At 38.1% G+C, this 19,032-nt stretch overlaps 2 protein-coding genes across 18 annotated transcripts in view; one reads left to right on the top strand and one right to left on the bottom strand.

The window, feature by feature from the left end:
• LOC309841265 (uncharacterized protein) overlaps positions 1-3,079 on the bottom strand; it is a gene marked incomplete at its 5' end in the record, with an annotated part of 137,206 nt that extends 134,127 nt beyond the window's left edge. The window contains one exon of the mRNA XM_082684174.1: positions 3,036-3,079. Coding sequence (XP_082540300.1) covers positions 3,036-3,079 — 44 coding nt within the window. The remainder of the gene's footprint in view (positions 1-3,035) is intronic.
• MECOM (MDS1 and EVI1 complex locus) overlaps positions 1-19,032 on the top strand; it is a 545,117-nt gene that overhangs the window by 131,808 nt on the left and 394,277 nt on the right. For 10 of the 17 annotated variants that reach the window (XM_082741486.1, XM_082741488.1, XM_082741487.1 and 7 more), the window contains exon 2: positions 6,081-6,179. The exons of 6 other annotated variants lie outside the window; for them this stretch is intronic. In XM_082741486.1, the coding sequence (XP_082597612.1) occupies positions 6,081-6,179 (99 nt within the window). Of the gene's footprint in view, positions 1-5,438; positions 5,475-6,080; positions 6,180-19,032 lie in introns of those variants that run through there. One more of the 17 variants, XM_082741505.1, reaches the window with a different exon arrangement.

Below are 19,032 nucleotides of genomic sequence, written 5' to 3'. Positions count from 1 at the left end.
AGTTAACAGAAGTCAGAATTGCACAAAGTGACTTGACTTTAGTTACTCGATTACTGCCCTCACTTTTATATTCACACAAGTCTGAATCTAGGAAAGGTGCACATGTGGCTTCTCAAAATTAAAAAAAAAAAGCGTATGGATTTAGAAAATGATATAAGCAGGATATATTTTTCTGAAAATCTTCACTCACCTTAAGAAGGTCGGAATGTATTCTGTTGGTACTAGTTCACCGTAGGGAATTTTATGGACTTAAACACTTGGGATTTTGATCCCCATTTATTGGGGTAGGCTTCTTTAAGTAAACATGTGGCTTATGAATCAGTGGACAGATTTGTTACTCACACTTGAATGTGTCAAAACATTTTCTGAAGTGTCAGTCAGGCTCGCTGCAATAAAAATATAAAACTCCCCCCATGTCTGTCATTTTCTATATTACATATATGATTGAAAATTACAAATTACCCAGCCTGCAATTATTTTTAATAAAGGTGGCAGGCTTTAGGAACCTGACTGGCTTACTCAAATGCCTGTCTGGAAACAGGCTCACCCACTGTCCGTGTCAGACTCTGGATTCAGGTACATTGAAGCCTGCAGGAGTGATTTTGTATATGATTTGCTTTTTGATTATAGAATCCTGAGTCAACCATTGTTTCAAGGTTTTCCTCCTGTGTATTTGTTTTTGTGTGAGAAACTTTTTACTTCGGTTGGTTAATAGCCAGATACTTTTTACAAAAAGCCACCTGTTCCTGAGTTTACACAGGATATGTTGGATTTATGTAATACAATAGGATCAATTTAATTACGCTTTTCCTTAAGTACAATGCTACCTGGAATTACTTCACTACCTGATACAGGCTTACTCTTTGGAGACCAAAAAAACCCTACACTAGCCCTGACTTAAGTTAGCCTTAAGGTATTTCATTACCCCAATTTCTTCTAATATGCATTAAAGGCTATATACTTTCCCTATGAAGAAATGGCTGTTGTGAACTCCCCACAGTCCTTGTTATTTACAATGTTTCAAAGCTTTAGAATTACTATAAAAGATTTACTCATATAGCAGAGCATGTAAAATTTAAAATCAATAAAGTATATAAATTTTGCTTGTCTCCTTGAATTGATTCCCTACTCTAATAGCTCAATACTGTAATACTATATACTTTTTTATTTCCAATGTCATTACCCAATAATAATCTCTGGACTTTCCTGCCACAGTGCTGGGGCAGTTTGGAATTTCTGACAATATTCTTCACAGACAGTTGTCACAGGCAATTGTTACTCCTCACACAGCTTCTAAAAATGAATAAACACATGAGAAATATTAGTTTGGTTCTGTGATATTAGAAACTCAACTAATTTCTTTTGATGTGGTAAATGTGGCTGAGCATTTGATTTTGTGGGAGAATAGAGAAAGATTTGAATTGGGAATGTCTTAGCAGTGGTAGATTAATCCCATAAATGTCTTTTTTTTTTTTTAACAAGAGGTATGAGGTTCAGTTTTCTGTAATTTTCTGACAAGAGTTCTTATGACCGTTGCTGTACTTGAAGTTAGAAGATAAGACACATACAAGAGGGACCTAATGTGGGAGAGTTTTCTGGCAATACTTAGTTTTTTATTCTCTATGTGTATTCACAAGGACAAATTCGACCTCATTTCAGAAGTTGCTAGTATTTTGCAGAGTGCAACACAGCTCTCCTTACTTGATTTAGAAATATAGTCCTCGGCAAAAGGAAGCACATGAGGTAGGGAACAATTACTCCAGCACTTACCCTTAAATTCACTAGTATAGTTCTTTGCTTAAATCATGGCGGTATCTGGGTCCCAGAGCAAAAAGGGTTGAGCTGACCTTGGTTTCTTGAAATGCAAAATGTCGTCAAATCCAAACATGCCCGTGAAATCTAAACTCGCTTTCATTTCTTAATGGCCACTCTCAGACTATAAAGAACACAGACAGAGGATTGCTTACTTAGGCATGAAAACAGAAAAGGGTGTCCATGCTTCGCGCCAGGTATTTTTGCTTGCTAAAGCAGTGCTTTCTAGCCAATCTCTTAAATTCTTCCTTCTCTTATGTTTGTTTAGTGTAGTGATTGACAGAACCCTCTACAAAAAAAATGCCAGAGGATCTTAATTTGAATCCCAGTGCTTTGACTTTGCTTTGTAACCGTGTGCAGTGCTTTAACTTAGAGTCTACACTCATAAAGGAGGATTAAGGACTTTGGTCCTACCTCACAGAGACATTGTAAAGTAATCACAGGACAATCTGCAGGGCCCTGTACATGTTAAAAAGTTCAGATTCTGCGTCCCCATATTCCTTTCCACCTGAGCTAACATTTAGCCCTAAGATGGAAATTCCTCATAGATAGCTTTAGAGATTGGATTGCCAGATAAAATACAGAATGCCTGGTCAAATTTGAATTTCAGATAGACAACGTGTATGTATTTGTATAAACATTTGTAATGTGCGTATAATATTTGTTGCTTAGCTCAGATTCAGATTTGCCTGGGGGCCCTGAGTTTTTCTTTGCTAACCTAGTAATCTTCCTGAAGTGTTCTGGCTGGAATATTTTCTTTTACTTTTTTTTTTTTTATTTTTAAAGATTTTATTTATTTATTTGACAGAGAGAAATTACAAGTACACTGAGAGGCAGGCAGAGAGAGAGAGAGAGAAGGAAGCAGGCTCCCTGCTGAGCAGAGAGCCCGATGCGGGACTCGATCCCAGGACCCTGAGATCATGACCTGAGCCGAAGGCAGTGACTTAACCCACTGAGCCACCCAGGTGCCCCTGGAATATTTTCTTAGATATTTGTGTAGATAACAGACTAAAGAAGCTTGGGAGTGGGTCCATAGAGGACCTTCATGCTTCCAGATTAATGGCTAAGGACTTCACCCAGTGTGGTAGCTGCAAGTATTTGGTCATCTGTTAAGCAGATTTGTAGTACAGAACTCAGTATCTGATCTGCAGAAGGGCAAATTGAGCCTGGTTCTTCCTTCTCTCCCGAGGGAAATTGTCTCCCTCGGGAGGGAGGGGAATTACCTGCAGTGCTGAGTGTTGATGGTGAATTTTCCCTGGAACGCCATTGCTCTACACTGATCATTCCTGAGGATTATCTTTCCTCCAATCTGTAAGAACCAGGTTGTGAAATCTAGAGAAAGAACAAGACCTCTCTTTAGAGGACAGAGGCACTTTCCAAGACCCAGCACCCAGGTGTTTGTGTGGTCCCTGCTGGGGGTTTTGTCTGGGACTGTCTGGAAAGGCAGATTGCTTTTGGAGTCCTTTCTACTTAGTATACTCACCATCAAATTTTGTTTTTAACTATCTGTTTAAAAAAGATAAAGGAGCTCAGCTAGGCTGATTTTAATTTTAATTTTTTAGAGTGATGGCCACTTAAAAAATTATCTATAATATGATGTCGTACTTGTCTCTTGACATCTCTTATGCTGGAAAAGTCTTGCAGCTAATCAGGGTTCTTTACATTTAAATCTTCAAATGCTGGATCTGGCACTAAATAGAGGATCTTTACAAGTACATAAAAGAGTTGGGTAATTTGTGTACTTCAATTACTGAGAACACTCACTATTTCAGAGCACTAATAAAATCTGGCCAAGTCTAGGTAGTTGTCACACATATCTGAAGAAGATTGATTGCATTATCGTAAGTTTTCTTTTTAAATTTCTTCTGCCACAATGGTTTCTACCAGCTACATCTATACTTTATACTATTACCATACTTTTTTTCCTTGCATTCACATCAATATGATCACATGTAATTTCCGAATGCCCAGGACTAAGATGCCTGGAAATTTTAGAAGGACCTAATTTGCTTTTCTGGGGTCACCTAGACTACATTGGCTACTGTACTTTGGAGCAGTAGATTTGTTCCCTGTAAACCAAGACAGATGTTACTCAGTCTATCATAATGTAAATAATAAGCCTAATTAAGATGCAGAATTTTTACAAACTCCACATACCCTCCAGAAGACAATCCAAAGTTCTGACTGACATGTGGAATGTGGTGGCCCCATCTACAGCTGACCATTTGGTCCCTTAAGAAGAGAAACTGAAGCTCATTAAGGTCATAGACTGATCTTACTCATCTTTGCATTGTATCTATTTGGCAAATATTTTTTAATAAGTTTGCTATGAGAAGAATGAAAATGGAAATGTGTAATTGAGTTAGGTTGCCACTTGCCCTTCAACATGGAAATGCTAAAACTTTTACTCACATGACTTTTATAAAGCAAAGATATTAAGGTCCTATATGGAGCAGTGGTTTTCAAACTTGAGCGTGTATCTAAGTCCCTTGAGCTCTTGTTAAACCCCAGATTCCTGGGTCTCACCCAGAGAGTTTCTGATTCAGTAGGTCTGGAAGTGTCTGAAAATTTGCATCTCTAACGAACTTCTATGTGATACCAGTGCTACACCAGTCTGAACCACTCATCTCAGAGCATCAATCTGCATACTCTGGAGTACTAAGAGAGTTGGAGGTGTGTGAGAACATTTTGGGTGACCAGCTTACTCACACGAGGACTTCCAGGTGTCTCTTCCAATGAAAAGTTATATATTCATGGGCTTTGGTTTTTTTATCCTTGGAAATGGACAACAAAAAGTACAGGAGTTCCTTCCTTTAGAACAAGAGATTATCATGTTCAAATCACAATGGGCATTCACAAAGTACTTCTTAAGGGGTAGGCATACAAAAATAATCAAAACACATATACTGAGCTTGAGGATTTCAAAGCACATTGTCTCAAGAAATGTTAGGGCAGTGGGCAAAACATATGTTATGGACAAAGATGTAATACGGCTGTTTTTGACTGTCTGCCCCCAAGGACTCCAGAACCAACCAGCCTAGACCTTCGCCAGTCTTTCCTGTCATAGGGATCTCTGGTCCCCTGTCTCATCCTTCTAGCCCCATCCACATTTTAGACTTAACCCCATGGTCTCTGTGATGCTTATTCAATAAAAAATAACAATGACCCATAATATCCTTCCCATTTATGGAACTTTATCCATTGCCAGACTCTGTGTATATGCCTTGCTTGTTACAGTAGTTCAGAAAGGTAGGCGATTTTATCCCTGTTGAACATATGAGTAAACTGAAGCTCAGAGAGATTAAATATCTGGGCCAGAGTCACACAACTTAGGTTTTGCAGCTGTGATTTGAAGGCCATCTTGCTGCACTTCTAAGCCACAAGACCACATATTCTTTCCACTTTTCTACACTTTTTTGATTATTTTTTAAATTAGGATTTTAGATTTTTATGAAATGGCCAGTTGCTAAATACATAACTTTTAGATAGTGACCCATGTTCCTGTTTAACTAAATGGAAGAAGAAAGATAGAAGAACCAAAAGGAAGAATGAGAGAATTCTAGAACTTTTAGCAAATAATGACATTTTATGTTTGAGAACATATGTGCTTACCAGAGTGCTTTTGTATTAACGACCTGGCTTGGGTCTCAAAACCCTACAAGGTAAGATTTTTCTTAACATTGTTAGATTGGAAAAATGTAGCCTCCACCCTCCTTTTATAGGAAATTGAATCTTAGAAAGGTTGTTGCTTGGAGAAGCAGTGGACCCTGGATCAGAGCTCAGACCCCATGGTACCCATTTCACTGTAGCGGAAGGCTAAGGAAGAGGAGGTTGGGAAGAGTACAGGGTTGGGGAGATGAGTTTATTGATCTGGACACTCGTGTTTGCAAAAGACAGAAATTGAATTTCAATTTGCTTAAAAGAAAAGACAAAGGCAGAGATTTTGCTGGAGCAGGTAACTGAGAAGTTGAGGGCAGGTGCTAAACCAGGGATTTAACAATGTCACTGTGGTTCAGGCTCTTTCCATCTCTCTTTTGCTTTCCTCTATGTTGGCTTCATTTTCAGGTTATCTCCCTTCTTATTGTGATTCCAGGAAGCTCTCAGTAGCAAGAAAAGCTCTTCTTTTTCCCAATGTTCCCCATTAATGTCCTGAATGCAGACTTTGGCCTGGCTTGGGCCATATGCCTGACCTTAAACCAGCTGCTGCAGCCAAGGGATGAAATGATCCTATTGGTTAGGCCTGGATCATATGCTCTTTTTTTTTGTAGTCTGGTGTGAAAGAGAATGGAGCCCACCTCATCGGAGCAATAGGTCTATGATTGGGAGAAGGAGACAGCAGCTGTTCCTGGAAATCCAGAAAATGGATGGTGAGCAGTCAAAAAATGAGTGTCCACTTCAGGGAAAAAAAAATGGGCAGGGAAAAAAAATGGGGAAAAAAAATGGGCAGAGGAGTTTTCCCAAGTCTTTGCTTTTTAAAATCCAAGTAGCCTTGGATTTTTTCACCCAGTTTAGGAGGTGTTGGGGGCAAGAAGCCATGTTGGTTTTCTCCTCCTTTCCCCATCTTTCCTTATGATGGGCTCTTCATACAAGTGGAATCTGTCAAGAGCTAGGACTGAGCTGGTGTTTCACTTGGTATCACAGCCATTCTGTTTTCTGTGTAGAACTACTTTGTATTCTTGACATTGGAGAGTAGTGATTTACCAGTTAATTTGGTTGCAACTCTACATAGCTGTGCTTTCACACACTGTTTGGTGTGTTTAGATGGTTTCCATTCTTCCTGTGCTTCTGTGTCAGAGTTCATGTGGCTTTGATAAGTCTCACATTCAGTGTTTCATGGATTAAGTGATTGAGATCCTCACAAATCAGGAGCACGTTATCCATTTTCTCATCTGTAAAATGAAGGGTTGGGTGAGATACATTCTAAGATTTAAGCAAAGTCTAGCATAACAGGATTCTATGATTTTAAAATTCAGGTTAGTTCATAGCAGTTATTTTAAAAAAAACTAGGCAAACATTTTTCTACTTTTCTTTTTAAGATGAGCCTTGATTCTACCTTAAGAGAAGTATTTGTGTTTATTAAAAATTTTTTTTAATTAATTGTGGCAAGGAAACAGAAAAAAGTCACGATTTGGTCAGTCTGGCTGTCAAGTTTAAGATGGAGCCCTTCCTAGAGTTGAGGATGTCTATTAAATGTGAAGCTGGTAAGGGGAAAAAAAAAACAGTAGAGAGTAAAATATAGTACATATGTATTTCTATATCCAGGGATTTGAATTTATGGGCCCAGATTGCTATTTCAACTTGGTGACCAGACTCAACAATGAATCCAGTTGCTAGAATTGGAGGTTAGGTCCAGAAACCCAGGAAAAATTCTTTTAAGCTTTATTTTTAAAAGCATTCTCTTGGGGTTGCTTTTGGATAACTGACATCTTACTGTCTCCTCCTCCTTGCCCCTAGGAATCTAGGCTTCTTCTTGTAAAATTGAGGACAAGGACTATTTCGGTATTTTGTTTGCTGTTGTTGTTGTTGAATCTGTAGTATCAGGCATAGGGCCTGACTGAATCCATGTATGGAAATCCTTGGATTCACATTGGGTTCTAATTGTTTTGGGAATGTCTTTATGAGAAGCAGCTTCCATCACTTATGGCTTAGGTGTTCTTCTACTATAATGTCTTGAAAATAACAATAATTCTAGATTTTCTTGTTTAACAGAGTTCTGAAAAACTTTGGGGTTCAGAGAGTATTTTAGGTTGATTGAAGAGAGAGAAAGAATTTATTTTTATAAGTCTTAGAAGTCACTCCCTCCTCTCGATAACTGTCCAGGGACAAGTTAGCAATATCTTTCTCCCCACATCCCCATAAATGTCTACATGCTTCGGTGCATATGGGGTAAGTCTTCACAAAACTCAGAGATACAATCTGCCTAAAAGTAGTAGCAACATTAGCATGCTTGGGTACATCCATTGCCTTATACATGAAACTAAAGGTTCAGGAACCCAACTATTGGTAATTTCCAGCTGAAACACAACATCTGGGCAAGATTTCTGAGCTGTATTTTCTCACTATGCCAAATAGCTCACCTGGAAATAGTTGACCAAGATTTAAGAGGCGATAGTGGTTCTTTTACTTGTTCAGTCCTTGGTCTCCCTGGAGCTTCCTGCCAGGGCAATGATGAGTGATAATTACTTCTGGGTTTTTGTAGTATGGTCCATGGTATTTTAGGTGTTTGTTTTGACCACTAACTGGTTTCATCTAGAACATTATCCATGATGACAGTTGCTTACTTTCAACTGACTTTGAGTTGATTGGTGACCTGAAGAGAAAGTTCCTATTACTTATTCCATGAAGCATGTAACTTCCTACCATCCATATAGACCCTTTTCATTTACCTATGTATTGCAATATTTATTGTCTGTTGTTGCTTAGGTTTAAAAGAAAATTCAGGTTATGACTTCAGCTTCTTTATCTGATCAAAAGCAACTAATGTCCAGATTTCCTTTGTGAGCCTACCCTTAAAGAATTGACCTAAGGAAGATATTAATTTTCTAGGAAGATATTCTTACCTACCTGACTTTGGAAATACAGATGAAAATGTTGCACCCCCTTATGGTAAACAGATGATAGAAGAGAATTTGTGGCACAGTGATTGAGAGCTTGGTTCTGGAATTGGACAAGCCTGGTCTGGATTCCTGAGCCTCCTGCTTGTGTTCTGGCATTGAGGATCGTATCCTCAGTGAGGAGATCCTTATGTAGGAAATGGTTCATAGATGTTACCTTAAAAAAAGATGGGTTTCAATTGTTGGAATATATAGATGACAAGATCTTGAAAAAGAGGTGAAAGGAATCGAGTATACTATTCATTAGTGTAAAAATCAGATATCCACGTAGAAGGAAAATAGAGTTGCATCTGAAAACAAATTACTTTAAAAATAATACTCCATTAGTTTTTGTTGAGGGTAAGTTTAAGTAACATCACATGAAAAGTAACCATGTATTTTCTGTAAAATAGTCTTAAGAGAAACCCACTGTTTTTGAATCTCCCCCCCCTTTTTTAAAAGACTTTATTTATTTGAGAGAGAGAGTGAGCAAGAGCAAGAGAGAGCATGAGCAGGCAGTGGGAACAGGCAAAGGGAGAGGTAGTAGCAGACTCCCCACTGAGCAGGGATCTCAACATCCCTCTCTGGGATCCTGACCTGAGCTGAAGGCAGATGCTTTAAAGACTGAGCCGTCCAGGAACCTCTTTTCAGAATTCCTTAAATTACGATCCACAGAAAGCCCTCTTCTTGGATAATGAGAATTATATCTAACATATTTTTTCTTTTCACCTTATTTTTTAAAAAGCTGAACTCTAAATTCAGTGCTCAAATGGTAGTAGCCATATTAAGTTTGTTTGTTGTGGGGTTTTTGTTTTGTTTTGTTTTTTGTACTCTCAAATTTTGGACTTGAACTTGAATAGTTTTATTGTTGATGTGTGTTTTATCTTGAGATGCCTGCATTCTTTTGGGAAGAAGGAAGTTAAATTATTTAAGGGACACCTCCTAGAGTTTGTCTATAATATTTCAGCCTTTTTTTTTCTCCTTAAGTAGATACCAAAATTGGCATTTGAAAAATGCTTTGAACTCTTTCAGCGGAAAAATACTATGTAATGTTAATAAGTTATATTTATTTTCACAAGTACAAGAACACTTGTAAGATATTCTTACAAAGAGGGTTCCCTCTTTGGTAGATGGCAGAATGAAAGACCTCTATGACGTTTGTTACTTTGTGATACTTCAGTTTTTTCAAACTTAAAGGAATTAGGCTTAAATTATTAGGTCAATATATACAAAGGATTTTTATCTAAAAATGATGCCTAGTTTGAATAGGGAAGAGAGCACCTCTTTACGTACCTATATTCTCATTTAGAGTATAAACCTAGGAAAGGACTCAGAAGGCAGATCACTGAGGTGAAAAAAATCTCATGTTTTAGAGTCAAACAAACTAAAGTTCATATCCCAACTCACCTACTCAATAAGTTAGCTTTAACTTTCTCTTCTTTAAAATGGTGATGCTAATACTTGCTTTTTAAGGCTGTACTGAATATCTACTTTGTATCAATCAGTGATGTCTGTTATTTGCCTAGGCTGCCAGCCCTATGGGAGTTGGCCAGCTCCCAGCTGCTTAGAAACATGGACAGACATATGGAGGGAGTGAGTTGGATTGTCACAGGAGCATAAATGGTATTGTTCCTCGGGGTCTGGCACATGGCAAAAACTCCTAGCAGATCCTTCTTTCTTTTTCCTTCCACTCGAAGGCCCATAAGAAAGGCTGCCACCATGGTGGAATGAAGGTGAGGTTGGATCTTTTGGGTATGAGCTTTACTTAAGCCTGCTTCTGTCATACTTAGAAGGTAACTGCTTGTTCTGTTGTGGGATATGGGCAGTTCTATTCTTAGTTTTTCAAGACAGAATTATCCATCACTGTTTATATTGAGATTTAAATTTTTTTGATTGCTTACTGGGGAGATAGCAAATTATATATGCCTTATTTCCATTTATATTCTCAGTTGAATTGTATTGTATGGAAGAGTTAATTTAAAAGTATACTGGCACTCAGATATTTTACAGGGATTGCTTTAAAGGGGCACCAAGATTGTATTCAAGCCCTTGCTGCATTCTCCTGTTAATTTACTCATTCATTGGGTCATCTCTGCATGCCGAGGATTGTTCGAGATGCCGAGAAGAGGAGAATGGTGGGCAGCCCCTGGTCTTATCCCACATGTGGTACATCTTCACAGTCAAATCTAGCATTGCTTTAAGTTAAAAATTATCTTGCATTGGATCCAGATACCTGAAGGAGAGGAAAGATTTTGGCACTCCAGGCTCCAGTGGTCATTGTGCGGACCATTGGTTCTTTAACCTCCTAATCATCTTTTAGTGGGCACTGAGGATTCCTGTTTAGTTTTGCCCCCTCAAAGCCCCTGCTTTCACACTCTCACATGCCCTGGACTTCTTGTATGCCAACCTTTCACGTCACTGCCCTGTTCCCCAACCATCTGTCATTGAATAAGGCAGAATCGGTTTGGCAAACTAAATCTTCTGTAAAATGGTGTCTTTTCTTTGACTCTCTGCTCAAAAGTTACAGAATTTTTGGAATTTTGTTGTATTTGTGTCTTTTTTTCCGGATTGAAAAAGTTAGATTTTACGAAGTCCTGCAGTAAGATTCCTTCCACCTGAATTATACAGCTCATTAGGATTGCATTAAGAATTTGGGAGTTCACTTAAACATTGAACTTTTGCACACTTAACAATATAAATGTGTGTACTAGATTACTGACATGGTTTCCTTATGACCCTCTCAGCTCTTTTCCCTCTAAAATTAGATTTTCTTATTTGGGTTAGTAAAGCATGTGGTTGCAGACCCATGTAGAGCTATTGTGAAATATTAGGTCTGTATTTCCGGAGGCGTTAGCCACTGGCTGTAACCCAATTCTGATGGGAGAGCTGGTTGTGTGTATGACTGACATTACAAATGCAATGAAAGTAAAACAACCCCTGAAAAAAGAGCAGGCAGTTATTTCTCAGTGGTGGGAAGAAGTTGCAGGTGTGCCTGATGTTTTTAAAGCTCTTGATTATTGATCTTGTCTGAAAACTTACAAATAGAACCATTAATGTGTCAGCGTGGCCCCAATAACAGATGATTGTTGTCCATCTTTAAGCTGTACTTAGCACTAAAATGTATATGTAATGCACACAAAAGTCTGGCTTTATCCAGTTCCTCAAGGTTTTATAGGAAAGAATTCATTCTTTCATTCATTTTTCTCCTTGGCCATCCCCCTTTTCCCCTGCCCCCACCCCACATTTATTCCCTCTGCTAATTTCTACTAGACATTCCAGCCACTAGCTGGCAGACATAACAAATACAAAATTTACAGCCCTACAATGAAAATATCTTGGAATAGAATTTTTTTTAACCTTTGATAACTACCGCCTTCTGAACTATATAGCTCATCACAGTGAGTGAAACAAGTTAAAGTAGTATCACACCTAGGGATTTTAGTTCAATTTCACTGTAACCTCAATTTTACTACCGTAAGTCAAGTTTGTCATCAGAGAGCTCCATATTACATTTGATGAGCAGATTCATCTGCATTTACTCTGTGCATGTGGTCGATGCATGAGCAGCAAGGCAATAATACATCTTTATTTAAGCCAAATCTTGGATTCAGTCCCAAATGACATAATCTCTCGTAAGCTGGGAAATCTGGTCTAGACCACAGAGTGTTATGGGGTGCACACCTGTTCAGAGGATCGTAGTCAAAGGATAGTTAACAGCATTTCATTGTCATCCTGGGGGAACAAAATAAGTCACTCTTGGCAGAAATTGGACCTGGGCCTAGAGCTACTTGACATTTTTATATAACAAATTAGAATATTCAATTGGATTGTAGCAAGGAGTCTGTTTTTAAGGTAGTATTGAAGCACTGGTTTTCATGTGGGACTACTATCTATGCCCAGTCATGGTTAGGAGGGATTAGATGGAGAAACTAAGGCAGGTGACTCAGCTATGTTTGTAGTATTTCCGACTTCTGGTGACAGAATCTTTCAAAATGGAGATGACCATGAAGAAGGAGGAAGTAGAGAGGAAGAGCTGGGATGCTGTGGAGAAATTGACAAGATTCAGTAATTTCACTGAGTTTGTTCATTCATTCATTGGTTCTTTCATTTTTTGCTCCTTTATCCATGCATCAGATATTAATAATTGCCTACTACGTCCTAGGTACAGTGGCAGGCACTTTGGCCAAAGCAATTCATGAGCTGTGGTTTCTTACTACAGGGAAGTAGGAGGGGCTGAGAAGAACTCTCAAATGTCAAAATCTGTGGACAAGAGAATGGTGTTTCTTCTTTCTAAGATGGTAGGTTTGGGAGGAAAACCTTGGAATGATTTGTTCTTAGACTTATGGTGTTGACATTAATGCTGTGCTGAGGATATCTCTCACAGAGTTGAGGAAGAAAATAGGTAAAGAGTTAGAACAAAGCCTGCGAAATTCAGAGTGACCCACTGGTGACAAGAAATGTAAACTCTAGGGCCAGATGAGGTTCTTGGGAGAGTGACTAAGCAGTAGGCCTGAAAGTGAGTCTTAGTGGCCTAGGTGTTGTGGGCATGGCCCGATGGTGTCAGTGACAGGGGAGGAGCTAGAGACAGAAACAGGCCATTTCTACAAAACATTGTTTATCTAAAAAACCAATTATGACAATGTTGCTAGAAATACAACTGGAACTTACTTCTACAAGAAGTAAGGGGTAAGCCTGTCAAACAGAATGCCCCTCACTGGACTCAGATGAGAGTATGATGTAGATCTAGGAAAACAGAAATCTTGATAGTGTGGAAGACCCAACCAGGGCCCAAACAACTCTATAAATGATCTGGGGAGGGCTTTTGTGAGCACTGTGGGAATTGCAAGACTTAGCTGAGTGCTTTCCAGAGATGAACATTTAAAAAAGTCATTTATGTGTCAGAAGATAGGAACCTAAGGTAAAAAGAATGTTAAGTTCTTTAGTTCTTTAAGACAGAAGGCAGAGGGGTGAAATGAATAAGTTGTTAAACACAGGTATCATACTAGGTGCCAGCCTCAATAAGAATACTAACAACAACAAAAAAAGTGTTTACTTCTAAAGAACCCCAGACTACATGTGGGAGATTTGGGGTCTAGCTTGGCCTTGGCCTTGCTGCCAATGTGCAGTAAGATATGATTATGTTAAATAATTTAACCACATCAGGCCACTGTCTTCCTGTTTATAAAATATAGAGAGCGTGGCTAATCACGACGGCCATAGCCTGAAAAAAACTGATGAGATATTATATTAATTACTTTGTAACTACTGAAATTCAAAAATGCCCAGGTCTGATTGCTCTGAATAAGTCTGATGTGATACCTACAAATCTACCACATAAGAGGAATGTAAAGAGTATTTTGCTTAAGAAAAGTTTGTTGCTTGATCCTAACCCCAAAACATATCAAAAATAATGACCGAAAAACTGTCAGTTTATATATACTAGTTAAAATTTGCTGGTTATCTTCGAAAGGGGTCTCTGTTTTAACTGGGGTCCCTTTTTTAATTCTTGAATTTGTTTTTCTTGATTCAGTGGCAAAGGGTGACAACAGCCTTCCTAAGGCAGGTTTTTCCCAGCACTTCTGCCATGTCTGCCCTCAGGGGATTTCAGATAACGAGCAGCACCAAGTTGGTCCTCTAAATTTGGCCCCCTGTCCCCCGCCTTGGTGCTTAGCAGATTGGCTGAAAATGTGTCCATAGAGATTAGATATTCCAGTGACCACAGTGCATTTTTCTGCCCTGAAAGCTATCTCCCAAATCAGCCCTCTACCTCTGGTTTATCAGGAGGAGAGTACAGACAGATAACATCCTTGCGATGTGACCCTGACCTTTGTCAACCTTTGTTAAGGCTTCATCTGAAGTCAGGCCTAATGTTTGTAAACAGGATGTAATTAAGGCTGGGAACTGACAGGGTCTGACATTAAGACAATGCAGAGCTGGCAGGGAATGGTCTGTCAGATGTCAGCTCTCATTGTGTTCTAAGTGCCTTCATAATAATTAGTGTCCTCTGTCTGAAGGAAGTTCACTCAACTTGGATTAATCTGTCACAGCGTGGAGGCCATCCTTGGGAGGGCAAGTGTTTCCTCTGATAAACCTTAGAACAAGTATGAGAAAAAAAGCAAAGGGACTCAAAAGAAAACTGTGAAAGTCAAGACTGCTGGTGACAGGTGCTGCCTGAAAATTAGAAACAGGAAGTAGGAAAAAAAAAACCTCCCCCTCCACATTCCAACCCTGAAGTGACTGCAGAAATTCACTGTTACCAGAACTGGCTGCCCCTGTCCTGGGCCTGCTGGTCTGGATGTGTGAGTAGACGCAGGAAGATGAGTGTTCTGGAAAGCCCAGGCGTAAACACATTGGTTAGGCTTTTGCCCTTAACTAGCACAAATGCACATGTCAGAGAGTGCCCACAGCCTATAAGAGGATTTAAGTTTCACATGTAATCAATCCAAAGAGGCTGAATCTGCTTTCTGTTATTAGAAAATACTTGTTGAGCATCTTCTGTTCTTGGAATGGTACAGACTGAGTCAAGAGATGTTGTGCCTGTCTTCCTAGCTTTCTCAGCTAGGTGACAGGCTGCAGTGCAAATACCAGTACACCAGTGTTAGCAGCAGCATTATTAAGAGCAGCTAAGAGGTGGAAACAACCTAAATGCTCATCAGTAGTTGAATGAGTAAAGAAAATGTGGCCTGTATATAGGGTGGAATATCACTCAGCTTGAAAAAAGAATGACATACATGCGCATTATGCTAGGTGAAATAAGTCAGGCACCAAAGGACAAATAATGAATGAGTCCATTGGTATGAAGAAGAGGTAGCTGCATAGAGACAGAAAGTAGACTAATGATTGCCAGGGAACTGCTGTTTAATGGGTGCAGTTTCAGCTTGGGATGCTGAGGAAATTCTGGAGATGGATTTAGTGATGGCTACACAATGATGTGCATGTAAAATTGTACACTTAAGAATGGTTAGATGGGAAGTTTGGTCTTGTGTGTATTTAACCACAATAAGGTTTTTTTTTTTTTTTTTTTTCAAGAAAGTAGTTATGGAAAAATAGATTCTTCAAGTTGGATAGGACCTCAGGGCTTCTCTGCTTCAGTTATCACGTCCAAGAAGTGACAGGATCCATCCAGAATCATGCCAGGACCTCGTGGTAGGTCCTGCTTCTAACAGATGGGCCATTCACTTTAATACCAAATTCTGTTCTTATATAAGTGACCCTTTGCTACTCAGCGTTTTTGGGGGATGAAGCCCTGAGGCACGTTAATAGCAGTTCTCTTTGGCATTTATCGGAGTGTAGAACTTGGTGACTTTTTGTATTTATTTTGTAACTTTTAAAGACCTATATTTGCATAAGACTCTTGTAGGTTTCTTTCAGCTCCATAACTTGATATTTTCCTGACTGTATGTAGGCAGGATGACTACGGGTCCAGTTCACTTTGTAATGGAAAATAAAAGTAATATCCTTCACTAAAGCATTAAGTTTTTCACTGGGTTCAGTAATAGTTTTAAAAGTTTTCTGATTATCAATGAGAAATAAAAGAAGCCATATAATAGTTTCCGGCAGAATGGTCAGAAAGTAGCAACAACTTTGAATATGTACTTTAGAAAAGTTCCTGTCTTAGGAAAGTTAACTTAATTTCATTATTATTATTATTATTATCATCATCATTTTTTAGTTTCCTGGCTTTCTTAAATCAGAAGATGGTATTGCTTATATAAATAGTTCCCCCACAGGTCACCAAACTTATTTATAGGATTGACAGGTGGTAACGAATGTCAGGCAAAATGTGTGTGTGTGTGTGTGTGTGTGTGTGTGTGTCTGAGTGCTCATGCCTGTGTTCTTCTTTTACTTGTTAACATCCTGAGAAAAATTTTTACGAACTTATACTTAAGAAAATAATTTTCTACCCGCCCCTTTTCCTTTAACCTCCACTTCCTTTCTATTAAAGTGAATCTACTATCAAATTCTTTGGGCCATTCATGGAATCACTGTGTCCTATCCCACCTCCATGTCAGATTTTACTGAAGTTACATTACTGTTACAGACACAGTATTCAAGTGTATAGGCAGGAGAAAATGGAGAATATTCAAGGAAAAAAAGGATGTGGTTGTCCTCTCCAGGTCCTCCTACTATGCTTGGTAAGGTATACAGAGGACTGAATGGGAAGGGACCCTTCTTAAATTAGCATCTATAACTTATCACCAGTATCTGACATTCCTTAGGAGCAGCTATCATTTACTGAATACCTACTATGTTCAAAATATTATTTCAATTATTCTTTGCAACTGTTCCTTAAAAAACTTACTTTCTCCATGGATTGAACTGAAACTTAAGAGGCCAAATAACTAGAAAACAGCAAAGCTGGGATTTAACTAAAATTGGATTCTGTTCTTTCCATAATGGTAGGCCCTTTATTCTTGGATATAAATGAAGAGAAAAGTAAAAGAAAGCCCTATCGAACTTCTCTTTTCCTTTCCTACTCCCTTCTGAAAGCAGGCATCTTAATGTGGGGAAGTTAATTTAGGATTCAACTAATGAATCCCTGCCCAGTTTCTAAGTGGATTGTTTGTTTTTTGGTGTTGAGTCGGTTATATAGTTTGGATTTTAATGCCTTATCCAATATACCATTTGCAATTATCCTCTCCCATTTGGTAGGATGCCTTTTTGTTTTGTTGATGGTTACTTTTGCTGTGCAGAAGCTTTTTATTTTGGTGTTGTCCTAATGGTTTATTTTGCTTTTGTTTCTCTTGCCCAAGGAGACATATCCATAAGTATGTTGCTAAGGGCAATGTCCAAGAGATTACTGCTTATGTTTTGTTTTAGTAGTTTCATGGTCTCAGGCCTCATATTTAGATATTTAATTCACTTTGAGTTAATTTTTGTGTTTGGTATAAGAAAGTGGTCCAATTTCATCTTTTTGCATGTCTGTCCCGTTTTCTCAGCACCATTTGTTGAAGAGACAGTCTTTTCCCTATTGTATATTCTTGCCTCCTTTAAATTAAATGACCATAAAAGTGTGGGTTTATTTCTGGGTTCTCTATCCAGTTCTCTTGACCTATGGGTTTATTTTTGTGTCAGTACCATACTGTTTTATTTATTACAGCTTTGTTGTATATCTTCAAAGCTGAAATTGTGACACTTCTGGCTTTGTTCTTTCTCAAGGTTGTTTTGGCTATTCAGGATCTTTTGTTGTTCCATACAAATTTTAGGATTATTTTTTCCAATTCTATGAAAAATGCTTTTGTCATTTTGATAAGGATTGCACTAAATATATAGATTTCCTTGGATAATATGGACATTTTAACAATATTAATTTTTCCAGTTCATGAGCATATATATATATATCTTCTATTTCTTTGTGTTGCCTTTAATTTTTTTCATCAGTATCTTGTATTTTTCAGAGTACAGGTCTTTCACCTCCTTGGTTAAATTTATTCCTAGGTATTTTATTCTTTTTGGTGCAATTGTAAATGAAATTTTAAAAAATTTTCTTTTTCTACTATTTTAATGTATAGAAACACTACCCATTTCTGGGTATTAATTATTTATGCTGCAACTTTACTGCATTCATTTTTTACTTCCAGTGGTTTTTTGGTGAAGTCTTTAGGGTTTTCTACATGTGGTATCATGTTATCTAATAGTGACAGTTTTACTTCTTTCTTACCAATATGGATGCCTCTTATTTATTTATTTTTTTATTTACTTTTTTTTTTTTTTTTTTTTTTTTTTTTTTTTTTGGTCTGTTTGCTGTGGCTGGGATTTCTAGCATTATGTTGAGTAAAAGTGGCGAAGTGGACATCTTTGTCTTGTCCCTGATCTTCAAGGATAAGCTTTTAGTTTTTTGCCATTGAGCTTGATGTTGCCTGTGGGTTTGTTATATAGAGCCTCTGTTGTGTTGAGACATGTTCCCTTTAAACCCACTTTGTTGAGAGTTCTTATCATGAATGGGTGTTGAAATTTGTCAAATGTTTTGTCTGCATCTATTGAGATGATCATATGGTTTTTATTGTTCATTTTTAAAAAGTGATGTATCATGTTGATTGATTTGCAGATATTGAACTATCCTTGCATCACCAGAATAAATCCCACTTGATCATGGTGAATGATCCTTTTAATGTATTGTTGAATTCAGTTGTTAATATCTTAGAGAGGATTTTTACATCTGGGTCCACCAGGGATATTGGCTCATAGTTTTCTCTGTAGGTTATGTCTTAAACACTATTATTAGTATAGGAGAAAGACAAGTTTGCTTTAGTGGCTGGCAAGGGAACAGATATTTTTAGAAGCACCATTTAAATTGAGTCATAAATCATTTCGTATAGGATGATTAGCTCTAATGCTTACCCAATGCATAGGGTTGGTATTTGACCAGCAGTTTGTATCAGAGGTATCATGATTGAGACAAATTTTTTTTTATATAACCCAGACAAAAAAGAGATATGTATTTTTCATGATTAGTGAACAGACAAGTTATTTTCTCTGTTCTTGATAAAAGACTAGATTTAAATATGGCTTGAGACCTATGAGGGACAGTTAGGTGGAATCACATGCAAAGGGCTCTCCAACTACCATAGCTTAGAAGAAGAGGGAGAAGAAAAAAGGCTGGGGTATGGGTTTGCATACATACTGC

This window comes from Mustela nivalis, assembly GCF_964662115.1.
Source record: "Mustela nivalis genome assembly, chromosome: 1".
Classification (NCBI taxonomy): domain Eukaryota; kingdom Metazoa; phylum Chordata; class Mammalia; order Carnivora; family Mustelidae; genus Mustela; species Mustela nivalis.
This window is presented reverse-complemented; position numbering and strand designations above follow the sequence as displayed.